The sequence below is a fragment of the Centrocercus urophasianus genome, unplaced genomic scaffold, assembly GCF_019232065.1.
Source record: "Centrocercus urophasianus isolate 14NV4802_14NV808 unplaced genomic scaffold, USGS_Curo_1.0 seq_11, whole genome shotgun sequence".
Classification (NCBI taxonomy): Eukaryota; Metazoa; Chordata; class Aves; order Galliformes; family Phasianidae; genus Centrocercus; species Centrocercus urophasianus.
The window spans coordinates 589,280-603,001 of record NW_024884253.1 but is presented as its reverse complement, the minus strand read 5'-3'; the positions used below and the strand labels follow the sequence as shown (position 1 = coordinate 603,001).

The window sequence follows — 13,722 nt, the reverse complement described above, 5'->3', positions numbered from 1 at the left end:
GTTAAGCAAGCATTAAGGCACATGTCCTTCTCTCCCTTTCCCATGGCACAGTGCTAATCCTGCTGATGCAGTTTGATCATCTTCGTGTTATCTGTGACTGTGGAAATTTCCATTAGCTTCCATTAGCTTCTCAAGTTACTGTGAACTCTTAGAGGAGCAGTGCTTCCCCCCATCTCCCCCATCCAAAAAAAAAAAGAAAAGAAAAGAAAAAAAAAACATTCCCAAACGAGGTATAAAAAGGTGAGAACACCAACATGTGTCATCACAGTGGTCCCACGGCCAAGAAATCAACCTGTGTGCTCACCTTGTCTCCCATCCCTGAAGTCTCTCAGTGCTTCACAGCGAATTACAACTTTCATACTGTAACTTATTCAGCTCTTTTATGGGAAATTGCATAATGCTGGGGTTTTCCACCCTGGATCACAACAAAACCAACAAAAAGTGCATTTTTTCTCACAGAATGCAGAAATGCTACTGGCATTTTCTCCCTAACCACAAACTTTTTAAGCCCTTTCCACAGATACTGTATAAGATTTGGAAAAATTATGTTTGAAAAGTTTGCCTTGAAATGCATTAAAGGGAAATGTTCCTTCCGGGAAGGGATGGAAGGTAGGAATATTGATCCAGTTCTCCATGTTGTGTTTATTTCTCATCTTCATAATAAAACCTGCTGAACAGCTTATATCTTGGGCTTTGCTCCCTGTTCTGCCAGGACAGCTCAGGACCTGAAACAATATGATGTATCCAAACCCCAGACTTGGAGGCTCCACCTAATCTGCTCTCCTCTACTGCCTTTCAGTAACTCCCATGCCCAGCAACTAAAAACTATGGCTCAATTCATAACTAAGCCCCTGGGAGACAGAAACTGAGTTGTTTTTGCACAGTATTTGGGAAAACAGACGTGCTTTGTGCAAATGCAACCACACCAGATTCCTGCCCGCCAGCCCAGGGAGCAGTAGGCATGAAAACATGGCACAAATTTTGAGGATGCTGAGCCAACACAGGTAGAAGCCCTACCTGCTGCCACTTGCATCTTGCCTGATGTTTCCCAACTCAATATGCATGACACAATCTGGATCTCAGCTCACAGAGCCAGACTTGAAGGAACAAACATACTGTGTCACATTCCCTATCCAAGCACCTTTGTGTGCTTGCAGTGCAGGCTGTTTTTTCTTTTCCATGGGACCAGCCTCAGGTCATAAACCTGAAGAGGAGATGAGGTATGGTTGGAGTCTGCTCACTGTGGTGATGTCACCTTCTCCAGGAACTCACTCCTCTGCAAATCCCAATCCAGGCTGGAGCTGGGCTTCCCCTCTGTTAAACCCAGGGGAATCCGCCCACAGGATCAAGAGGAGGTGGAGGGTGGAAAGAGATATAAAGCTACCCAGGAGCAGCTCAACCTTACTGCCCTTGTTGCACGGATCTACTCTCAGCATGAAGATGCCTCTGGTGGGGCTGCTGCTTGGCCTGGCATGCATGGAGTTGGGTAAGACTGCTGCATTCTTGACCCTCTGGGAAATGCCTGGGAGGGGAGGGGAAAGGCAGCAATTCAGAAAGACCTGGTAGGATAAATGATGTTTTAATGTATTTGAAAATATTAACAGATGAGGAAAAGAGATATTCATTCCTGTTGGGGAGAACTGTCATGCCTCTCGTAGAGAGCAGAGAGCAGACCCATGAGTGATCTTGTGTCTGCCATTCCCATTCACAATGGATCTCAGGGTGGAGGGGACTGACATTAGTTTCTGTAAGGCTAAGAGATGAAGGACACGTGGTACAGGGCAGCACAAGTGCGGGTGAGGTCTTTAGTCATCAGGATAGAAATGGGTGAGAGTATGACAAATAACTCCAGGAACTTTGTGAAGGTTAATGAAACCAATGGATTCCAGTCTTTAAAGTAATTTCAGGATGTTAGGCGATAGGTAGAAATAGGAAATTCCTTTGGGTCTGTCTGGGTATGGACTCTACTGGATCAGAGTCTCAGCCAAGCTGGTCGTAGAGTCCAGTTATTGTTATCCTCTCTCCCTCTCTGTGATCTACTGCAAATATCTCCACTTCTTTTTAAATGGGTCATTCTTAGAGAGACACAAACATTGTGGCTTTCACCCTCTATCCCATGGTCACCAGAAATCCTTTGTCAGCTTTGATGGGACTCTGACAGATCTCAAAGGAAAAGCAGCCTGGGTAGGAATTGAATACTCTCAATGCCATGTGGGCATTACTACATGAAGATCATCCACAGGGCTGCCAGTGAAGATGGCTGAAAGGCATACACCTTGCAAACATTATGCACAGAAGTGTTGAGTCTTGTCCTCAAGCTGCATTGTATTGCTTTATTCCTTTTATCCTCATTCTTCCTTCCCTATATCTCTGAAGCAAACCCAAATCTGGTTGAATTCATTTCCTTACATGCTCTGGGTTGAACAACACACCATAGAGCTGAATCAAGAAAGATACAGATACTTGTATATAGTTACTGTAATTTATTACATTTCAGTGCATGTATGGTGTTTTTTTTTAGTTTGTTTTATTTCTCCTTTCAAGACTCTTCACAGATGGTATATTACATTTCTGCTTCCATCCAGACTTGTTCTGGGTTTAATTGCATTGCTAAGGAGCTGGCAGGGAAGGTTTTCATCCACTGGTCTTGAAGATATTTACAGGAGCAGAGTAGCATCAACACCCTTTGCTTTATAGTTGAGGCTGGGGCAGACATGGCTTTTCTGGGATGATGCAGTGGGAAGCAACTGGATTTGACAGCACTTGCAGCTCAGGAATATGCCTGTAACAAGTGGATCTATTCGACTTGTGTCTGTTACTGATTACTTTTCTATATTTCGAGTGTTGTATTGGTTTAATCAAAGAAATGTTCATTAAATTTTAAGATTTACACAAGCTTTGAGATATAACAAGTCTTGAACCACATGAAGTAATGCAGAAATTAGTGTTTGTTTCTTTACAATATATGAATCGATTCTATACTTTGAACATGCTTGCACATGGCCCAAGAAAAATTACTAACCTTCCAGAATTTTAAAACGAAGGGGTAGAAAGTGTCATTGGACAATGATGGACAATGGTTATTTGCCTTGGGTCAGGACATAGCACTTTCCTCAATGCTCAGTTCATCTCTTCTGCTCTTGTCCTGACAATTCTGGACATTCCTCTTCTACTACAGTCTTCGCACAAAAGAAATGTCTCCACATAGATGCAGTGAAATAATAAGAGGCAGAGGGATGATGGTTTTCTCACTTAAATCTACTCTTAACTGGAATTAATTCCTCCAGAAAACATAATACAGTACAGATGTCAGTAATTAATTAATTATATTAAACATAATACAGTACAGATGTCCACCCATCCAAAATGGTGAGGTTTGGAAATCAGCTCGACCCACATATCACAGACCAGTTCCTCAGATGATTTGAACTGGCACTGCTCCACCCATACACCCATACACAAGCTGGTCCTTCACACCCAAAAGCATCCTTGTATTTGCAAGGTTGAAAACTTTCTGATTTTTCTCCCACATGCACAACATGTTAAGATATCCAAAATATGCATTAAAAAAAAAAAATCTTTTGTGGATCATTCCAAAGCTATCCTCAAAAATCCTCAAATTGGGTAAACTCAAGCTAAAAAGTTCTTTCTGCCTTTGCAAAGAGGATAGAGAAAATTCTGCATCATGAAGGTTCTGTTGCACGGCTGAGTTTTTCAAAAGTGGTGCTAAGAGAAATAGATGCCCTGGAAATCCATTTTGTCACTGGGTGTTCAAGCAACTGCCTTCAAAAATATTTATCCTTATCGCATAGTCCCAGGAGTTTCTCTATAACAGCAGAACTAGTGCCAAAAATACATCATCTTTCTGCTGTTTTATCAATAGATGGCAGTGGAAACATTTGCGTGGTTCATCAGCTGCTGCATTGCTGGAAGATGCGTAGCACAGAAAACATCAAAGTGGGCTGTTTTCTGATGTAAAGTCACACCAGCATGACTGAAAAATATGCACACTCAGAATCTTTTGGCTGTGGATGGGCAGGTCTAGTAGCAAGACTTTTGAGCAACTGCTGTGATCAAGGCTTATGTAAAAGAGTCCGTGTGTCGACATCCACCGCTTTGTAGCATCACCTCTTTCAAAAAAAAAACAACAGCAGCCCTGATGAGTTTTTAGGCCACATTCAACCCTTAGGATCTCTGGTACAGCTCTGAAATTTCGGTTACTAAGCTGTTCAGAAAACCCTCTAAACAAGCAGAATGGAGCCCTGAAAATTCAACTTCAGTGACTGTCTCTGTGGATGAAGGAACTACAGACGAATGCTGCTCTAAGCAGAAGGAGCTGTTTCACTCTCTATATTGCAGCACATCTTATACAGGATGCACAAAATACAAAAGTGTCCCAGTTCAGGCCAGATCAGTTCCCTAAATCTAGAATTTGATTAGTTTTAAGGAAATGATATTATCTTATTCTTTGAGTCTGTAGAACAACAGCAAACTACCACGCTGTAACACATGTGAATAGTCACAGCCATGGATCCCTAAAGAGCTGGTGGGCCAAACACCTCCAAGGATTTTACTAAAGCTGCTCAAGGAGAAGTTCCCTGTAGATCTGCTCTTTTCAGGCTGCTGAGCCCAGAAAGCAGTGATAATGCCCAATTCTCTGCAGTATCAGCCTCATCCTTGGATGCTGGGGTTTGGTCTTTGCCCTTGACATACCCAAGTTTTGCCACTGCCTCCAGCTGTGTGTAGTTTCCATGGGCTGTCCATCTTGAGTGGGGGGATGAAGCAGTTACCATAACACATTCTCTACAATAGACTTGCTGTCTTTGCTTCTGTGACCATCTCAAAAATGTTTTGTTCCCCTCTGCAGCCCAGTCCTTGCAGTGCTACACATGCAAGGAGCCAATGGACATTTCCAAGTGCAGAACACCCACAGAATGTCCCCCGAGAGCCAAGGTGTGCACAACAACTCTGCACTCTGTAGACTTAGGTAAGTCTCATTGCTTTCTTTGAATGGTGCTAGAACACGAAGGTCATTAAGCCTAGTTCTACCCATCCACACCATGTCCACTAAACCATGTCCCTCTGTGCCATATCTCCATGTTTCTTGAACACCTCCAGAAACAGCAACTCCATCACTTCCCTGGGCACCCTGTTCCACTACCTTACCACTCCTTCTGGAAGAAATTTCTCCTGATATCCATTGCATCCAATATCCAATATCTTGGAGCAAGATGAATCCTTTGTGAACTGAATAATCTTACAAACTTCCTCCATGCTTCCCTCTCCCCAGCTTGGGTTATTCTTTACTTCTCTGCAAGAATCATTGTGGGGTTATCCAGGGTAAGAAGGAGAAAAGTTCATTGAACTCAGAGCTTCATAGTGAAGCACGCAGGACTCAATCCACTTACTTTGTTATGCCTTTCCTACTCCTATGCATTACAGATCCTGAAATGTCAGATGTGTGAAAACATATTGCAGAAGCACAAGGACTCCTTGTTTGTAGACATTCTCGCTTAGCACCAGTGAGAAAAAAAAAAAACTTCAGCATGCTAGTATTATACCAATGCTTCTTGACATTTCCAATTCCTATGCAAAACTATTGCAGGAGCAACCCACCTGAACAAAACATGCAGAAACTTGTGTTATTTGTTTGCACTAGAATAAATTTGGAAGGAACAGAAAGGAGAGTGGGAGGCAGCAGGGAAATCCAGGGGACCTGCTCCTTAAAGAGCAGTTTGGATTACAGGTACAAGTATATTAAAGATGGTGCCCCTTTATTTGTCTTTGTTGACCTATAAACACTGTGCCTTCAAGTTCTGTCCATTCGACAAAGGCAGCGTTGCTCAAAGCCAGGTGTTTGTATTTCCCTTCACCATTTTGTTCTCTCTTCTACTTCTCCAATGCATCCATTTCAGGTTACCCGTTTTTTGGCAACATTACCGTCACAAGAAGCTGTGAAGAGGAGTGTGTCACCTATGAAGGGATAGGGTCAAATAGACCAACAACATGCTGCTACACTGACCTCTGCACTGAAGACACCAGGAGCAGCAAGGGGGAGAGAAGCAGCTCTGCAGCGCTGGGTGTGATGGCCATGATTTTTGGCACGCTCCTCCAGTGTGCTCTGTGATGTTGATGGGTATCTGTGCTCCAGTCAAAGCATTCTCACTCCTCTCTCTGCCAAGATGTGAATTTTGAGATACCCTGGGAAAACTTCTTCACTCAAGTGTGTCTTCACCCATCTTCAGCGCTATGAATTCAATGGGATTCAAGCCAAAAGTTTGGGCATTCAGAACTAAAATCCTCAAATTTCCACTTTCCAGCTGATATAAACAGATGTTCTTCACCTATGGTTGCTTCTGTTTCCCAGAATCTACATCTCACCTTGCAGCTTTCTTCACTGGGGAGCAGAGGTGGATAAAGAGAGTGGTGGCTCTGAGCAGCATGAGGGACTGGGCTGTGACACTGGGCTTGAGCAAGAGCAAGGGCTGTACTCACATTGGACACAACGGATCTCCCCAGCTCCCACACAGTGTACATCTGTGACAATAACCTAATGCAAAATCCCCAAAATACCTGCAACTCTTCATCAGGATCTTCCTTTACTTTCTTTCCACACTGGGTGCTATCTCCTGAGCCAGATGGATGTTGCAACCTTCCCAGTACTCAACAAAGCGCAGTATGCAATTGGAGGGAGCTGGCTCTTAAATCTGTCCAGAATGTTATGGAATGGGTTCAGAAGGGCTCAGCCTTCATGCATGGAGATGGGACATGTTTCTGAAAAGCTCAAAAGATGTTCAGGATGAAGCACTCGAGGCTAGTTAAACTGATAAAAGCAAGTCAAGGAGTTTGAGCAGAACAAACTCCCATCAGCCCTTTGCCTGAGCTCAGGTTGCAATCATAGTCCCTGGCTTTCTCCTTCCAGATGTTTCACAGACTGTTCCTAGCAATTTCTCCTATTACTCTGTCCTTCCCCATTCTTTCTCAGCAGGGATGATGGGAAAGGAAAAGCAATGACTATTTCAGACCTCAGCTTTGGGAAAAATCGGTGGCTCCACTCAGTGCTGGGGATTTGCTCCAATTCTCCCTTGGAGCAACACAACAATTTGGTTTTGATGCTTTGACTACTGTAAAAACAGGAGTGGAAGCAGATCCAAACAAATTAGGCATGCCCAGCTTATAGATGTTTTGGGGAAGGGAAAGCTGAGGAACAAGCATTTCTCACTAGTCTTATTCCTTGGCTCATTCAGGGAATGAAAGAGGCAAAGGGCAGCATGAGTACATCCCATGAACTGTCCTAACACATTCATAATTTTTCTGCCATGTCCTTTGTGGCAAACTCAGTTTTTACTCTATCTCCATAACAGACATCTAGGAAAAAAACATCATCCAGGAAAATCTAAGAGTAAAAAGGGGGCTTTCTGGATGAGAACCCAGTGAATAAAGTTGGATCTTCCAGTTTTCAGCCTGTAGTGTCTTTCTTGTATGCTCAGCATGTCTTTGGAAAATTTCCTGCACATCAAGGTCTGGGTAAGTAGAGAAGTGCCAGGGAGGGAGAGAACTACAAAAGAGGACAAACAGAGGAGGAGAGAAACACTCCTTGCAAGGGCTAGATTAAAGGCTGATGGGAGAGGAGGGGGAGAAGGGCAGTAGAAGGGTAAAAGACAATGAATGGTTACAGAATGCTTATTTAGGGCATGCACAGGGAGAAGTGGGATTTTTTTCCTTGTCTTGCAGGAAACATGGGGAAAACAGTTGAACTCAGAGCTGCAACGTGAGTAGGTGGCTGCAAACAAGGATGCTGTGGGTGAGGACCAATGCCTTCCTTGTGCCACTGATGCTGGTGGTGAGCATCCTGCATCTCACTGCACTGACAATCTCCTGCTTCCTGGGATTTCCCTCATGATGCAGCTCTGTTGCTAAAGCATCAAGCATTTAGTGTGGAAAATAGAGCAGAAAGCTCAAAGCACTTGTAATACATTCCTATATTAGGCAAGTCTTTAGCACAATGTGTCAGAGGTGCAAAATTTCACAGCAATATTCATCTGTTCATGCTCTGCTGGTCCTAAGCCACAGGACGAACAGCTGGAAGCCCTTGCAAAGTTTAATTCACATCAAACTTCTGCTTCTGTTATTGCTTTTATTTATTCTGTCTGCTTTGTCTCTGGGAATTAAACTCAGTGAGAACCACTGCCCCAGTAAAAGCAGAATACTGCTGGGAGATTCAAAGGTATTTGCAGAATTTTGCATCACTGGGTCAAGTGGACATATGGAGGTAGAAGTTTAAATATAGGCTGAATAAAATAGAACAGAGAGATAAGTGTCTCTAAAGGGACATAAAAAGATGTGCAGCCCCTCAACATGAGGCTACAGCACTGCTGTAACTGGAGGATTTTACCTGCCCCTCTGCAGGCTTGTCTTCTTTGATTGTTGGACTAGATGATACTAGTTTTAGGTTTTCTCTATGTCACGGAGTTGACCAGATCAATCTATGTCCGTGACAGGGGCGACAGGCCTCTGCCCTCCCCCCCCACCCCAGTCCCACAAAATGGGAAGGAAGGAAGGGAGGAAAAGTACAGCGGCAACAATCTATGGAGGAAAACTTATTTTACTATAATATTGGAATACAAGATAACACAATCTATACAATTTAATTGAAATTGAGATTAATAAATCAGACAAGATAAGAGAGAGAGAGTTCCCAGGACCGATTCAAACCTGAAAAGCTTGGAACGGCTAGGAAAGCACCCTCCAGCACCCACTGCCAGGCAGCAAGAGAGCGACCCCCCCCACCCGGAAGGGCCAGATCCCGTGACTGCTGTAATGTACAGGGATAGGTACTTGGAATTGGGGCAGTGACACTTCAATGCCCCGTACACTGCATGATGTTTTGATGTGGAATACTGAAACCCAAAAAAACAAAAACAAAACAAACAAACAAACAAACAAAAAAAACCATAGAACCATGACACTCTAACCTTAATGAATCAATGATTCTCAGCAATCACTCTGTGCAGGGACAGGGATATTATCTCTAGGCTTGAGGGCATTCCTTGATGCCTTATGCTTTATCTGGACTAGCGGTTGCTTTTTCCACCATTTTCCAGCAATTCTGCAAATGTGGGGCAGCCCTACAGATGTATGGTCCTTGTTAATCACTTTCAAATCTGGAGGCAAAGTTTTTCATCCATTCAGGAATTAAAGAACAAAGCAAAACAGAGAGTGAAATTTCATGGAGACGTTTGAATATCCAGTTGCTGGGGGTACTCAAACTTGTATACTCAGCTGAGTCTTGCCTCCAGCCAACTGTCAGTGCTATATATTGTTTGCCTTGGTGGCCTTTCATTGTGGTCTCCATGACTCAAAGGTGGAGTGAACAATTCAGAGATTTCTTCATCTTATGGAAACACAGTGTACACACAAACCTGGCTTGAGCTGAATCAGCAGTGCAGGTCCATGGCAACCTGTTCGTCTTAGTCCCAGAATCACAAGGGGAAGAAAGCAGAGTCACTGATGTCACTTAGCTGGAATTCAGTAAGGCCTATGACACGGTTCCCTATAACATCCTTCTCTCCCAATTGGAAAGATTGGATTGGATGGGTGGGCTGTTCAATGGGTGACGAACCGCCTGCAGATTCGAAGCCAGAGAGTGGTGGCCAATGGCTCAATGCCTGAATGGAGATCAGTGACAAGTGGCGTCCCACAGGGGTCAGTACTGAGACTGATGCTCTTTAACATCTTCATCAGTGACATCAACAATGGGATTGAGTGCACCCTCAAGAAGTTTGATGACACCAAGCTGTGGGGTCCAGTCAACCTGTCCAAGCGATGGGATGCCATCCAGTGAGATCTAGACAGGTCTGAGCAGTGGGCCCAGGAAAACCTCATGTGGTTCAACAAAGCTAATTGCCAAAGTCTTGCACTTGGGTCGTGGCAACCCCAGCTGTTTGTACAAGCTGGGGGACAAAAGGATAGAGCACAGCTCTGCCAAAAAGGAGCTGAGGGTACTGGCGGATGGGAAGCTGGATGTGAACCAGTAATATGCCCTTGCAGCCGAGAAAGCCACTCCTATCCTGGGCTGCATCAAAATGAATGTGGCCAGCAGGGTGCGGGAGCTGATCCTCCCCCTCTACTCCGTGCTGTTGAGACCACACCTGGAGTTCTCCTTCTTCCTCCAGATATGGAGTCCTCAGTATATTTCACCTGCTGGAGAAAGTCCAGAGGGGGCTGCAAAAATGATCCAAGGGAGGACAGGCTGAGAGAGCTGGGGCTGTTCAGTCTGAAGAAGAGAAGGCACTGGGGAGACCTGATATTAGCCTTCCAATATGTAAAGGGGGACTAGAAGAAAGAAGGGGTCAAGCTCTTTAGCAGGATCTGCTGTGATAGGACAAGGGGAAACCATTTCAAACTAAAGGAGGAGAGATTTAGAAGAGATATAAGGAAGAAGTTTTTTAGGATAAAGTTGGTGAGGCACTGGAATGGGTTGCCCAGAGATGTGGTGCATGCCTTGTCCCTGGAGATATTCAAGGTCAGGATGGATGAGGCTCTGAGGAGTCTGATCTAGATATAAGTGTCTCTGTTCATTACAAGGGAGTTTGACTAGGTGGCCTTTAGGGATCCATTTCAACTCAAATGACTCCACGATTCTACTTCCTACCCAAACTATGTGATACAGGCTAGAAAATGATATTAACTCTGCACTGCTGGAAAAAAACTACTGGAGAGAACGATTCCAGTATCTCAGTAAGCTGAAATTTGGACTTGTATTCAGTCCTGAAGCTTTGAATCCCACGAAGGCACCAGTGGTGCAGCACAAACACTGTGATTAATACTTAGAGAGCTGTGGCTTCCAGCAGTGATCATTTGCAGTTCCTTTCCACAAGTCACAGCAGGACACTGTTCACATCATGCATAGATGTGAGAGGAGGTAGTTATCCTGGCATGCCCTGATTGCAGCCTGGCTCAAGCTGCAAGGTGGGAAACACCAGGAGATGTTTTGCTGCTTGATCTCTTTCAATTTGATATACTTTTTCTTCCTAGGGAAGGAAGGAAAGGGAGAAAAATACACCCATATAGCTCTCTTGGAAGGTGCATTAATCCTATTGGGTCTGAAAGTAATAGAGAAGAGACAAGGGGAGAAATAATTGCAAAGCTCCCAGAATAGGGGGAAAAAGAGGGGATATTTGCACAGTCCAGACATTTAAAATAAAATAGATCTTTGATGTAATCTAATAAAGAAGGAACTTGTAGTTCTTGCTAAAAATACCTATCTAGAACATAAATATACATTAGCACGTAGCTGCAAGGCTTATGGAGTTATCTGCCATAGTCTTATATTTACAGATAGGGATTTAAATGTTTAATACTGCACATTCAAAAGAAAGACACTCCATCTGAAGTAGCTATTAATTATAGAAGGCACTTGGCAGAACTGAAAGAACAGCAGGAGAAATATCATTTTCAATATCATTTCCAAATTATTTATTATATAAAATCTATCATGTGCTTTTTTTTTTCTTTTTTTTTTTTTTATCTTTCTTAAAATAGATCAGTTTTTCCATATTAGGCCATGGGTGACTTGAAATGGCTGCGTCTTATACACCAGCATGTCCTTTCTTTTTTCAGTACAGCCCCAGGTCTAAGAATAAAGCAAACCCCACCAAAATGAGATTAAAAAATGCTGGATTGGATATATTGAGGAAGTAGGGAGGCAAGCATCGTGGCTGGTGTCTCAATTCAGCAAAGTCATTTAGGGTCACTTCAAATTCATTAATTCAAGAGGGATGGTCTTGAGTATTGCAGAAGGATTCAATCCTTCTGTGCCCTATCTGAGGCTGGTATGGATCAGTGAGAATGGGTCCTAAACACTTTCGTCAGTTAGCCTCTATTATACATGCATGGATGGTATGGGGTATGACCCATGTCATACGTGGATACCTCCAAACAAGGTACTGCAATAATTATTCAGTGAGGACTTAGATTTAAGCAAATTCCTCTTGACCATTTTGATGAAATCGTTGCAAATCCATGAAATTAAAGCAAATTGAATGTCCTGGTGTATTAAATTCACGGGTTTCAGAACCCTGTCTTCTAAAACACTCCAGGCTCCTTTTTTAGCCAGCATGTCTCTCAGACCAAAGGGTGACAGTAACCTTCACAATGAACTCCTTCCTATTGCAAGAGCAATTTGATATGTCTCCCAACACCACAACAGAGAGCATTACCCAACTCTTGTTTTAACCCACAACCTTGCCTTGGAGTCATTGGTGTTTGGGGAAGGAGACCTCACTTCTACCTTGTTGACACTTGTGACACCCATGGCGGGAAAATCCCTTCATCTCCTTGCAAAACAAACTGCTTTTGTTCAAAAGTCTGGGAATAGAAGACTGCTTGGAAAAGGAGGAGAGATATGAAGGTGGTTTGGTTTTAGCATTTGCTTCTTCAGTGCCTTTGGACTTCCAGCAAGATGTGTAAGGAGCAATTTTGAATATCTGGGAGAAGTTTTCCACCTTCTTTGAGTCCAGCTGCTATGCATGCACCTTCATTACTCAACTGGTGTCCTTATAAACCTGGGATAAAAGCAAGCTGGAATTTGTTTTTCAGCTTTTCTGACTGCTGCCCATCTCCTGGCTCTGAGGAGAGAGGACACAGGGGAATGGATGTTTTCATTGTAAAGATATTTGTATGGTGTTCCTCATGCATAGGGAGCCAGTCCAGGTGCTTTTACTGCTAATTTCAAGGAGTGCATCTAAAGGCTCTCAAGCTAATAAGAATCAGCCCCCTATACTTATTTATTGTTATCACTTCTTTACAGAAAAAAATTGTTCTGAAATACATTCACGTTTGTTACACTGCTGACAGAAGCCATTCCAAATCCTCCCTTTCCTGTTGGAAAACACATCTGTAATGAAACATTTCTCTTGCTTCTTGTTCTAACATGGGGTTTTTATGGGCCCTCCGAGATGCTCTTTTAAGCTAAACAAATCACCATGTGTGGGTCTCATTTTGGAAAATTCACTCTCCAACTACAATGCTTTTCATTCATTATGACGATGCTATCTTCATGTCATGGCTTTCTCAGATCCAAGCTACATGCAAGATCTCATGAGCTAGAAGGCCTTCACTAAAAAGATCCTTAGGAGATTTGTTGTTTCACCAGTCTCCCAAGGCAGACTTGTTTTGAATAAAGGAAATGAGTGATGTTTGATTTAGGCAGTCTCTGAGACAGAATATTACCGCTTTCTGGAGACAGTTCATGAATCATAATCTAATGGAAAAACCCAGACAACCATTTCATTGTAGTCCCTTGCTGTACCAGTTCTGCTGAATAGAGCAGGGAAAGAGAACGGTATGCAACAATTGAGAAATGAGGATGCATGCACAAGACTGAGAATCAGTTTTCAGGATACCTCAGAAAAATCCTTCCAAACTCCTTGGATAAAGGTTGGCAGGCATAGGACATTTTTCACATACAATAAAGTGCAATTGCTGCCAGGCTGCTGTTCTAACAAGCTGCAAGGTCTGGAAAAGAAATATCAAATATGTGCAGTCAAGCACTAACTTTCTGATAAAGGAATGATTGTTTGTTCACACAAGTGCATCTAGTACCTACAGAAAAATCTGTGCCATAAGATAAACATCAATAAAGTGTAAATGGATTTCTGTGTCATTTCTACTTTTTCCCCTCCCCTCCCCTCCCCTCCCCTCCCCTCCCCTCCCCCCCCC

The 13,722-nt window shown here is 43.3% G+C and overlaps 1 protein-coding gene across 1 annotated transcript; it reads left to right on the top strand.

The window, feature by feature from the left end:
• Positions 1-1,421: 1,421 nt before the first annotated feature.
• Positions 1,422-6,127, top strand: LOC122168519 (secreted Ly-6/uPAR-related protein 1-like). Its single transcript, XM_042833957.1, has 3 exons — positions 1,422-1,486; positions 4,868-4,987; positions 5,916-6,127. Exons 1-3 carry the CDS (start codon positions 1,435-1,437, stop codon positions 6,125-6,127), a joined length of 384 nt encoding a protein of 127 aa, XP_042689891.1. The 5' UTR covers positions 1,422-1,434.
• Positions 6,128-13,722: the final 7,595 nt, after the last annotated feature.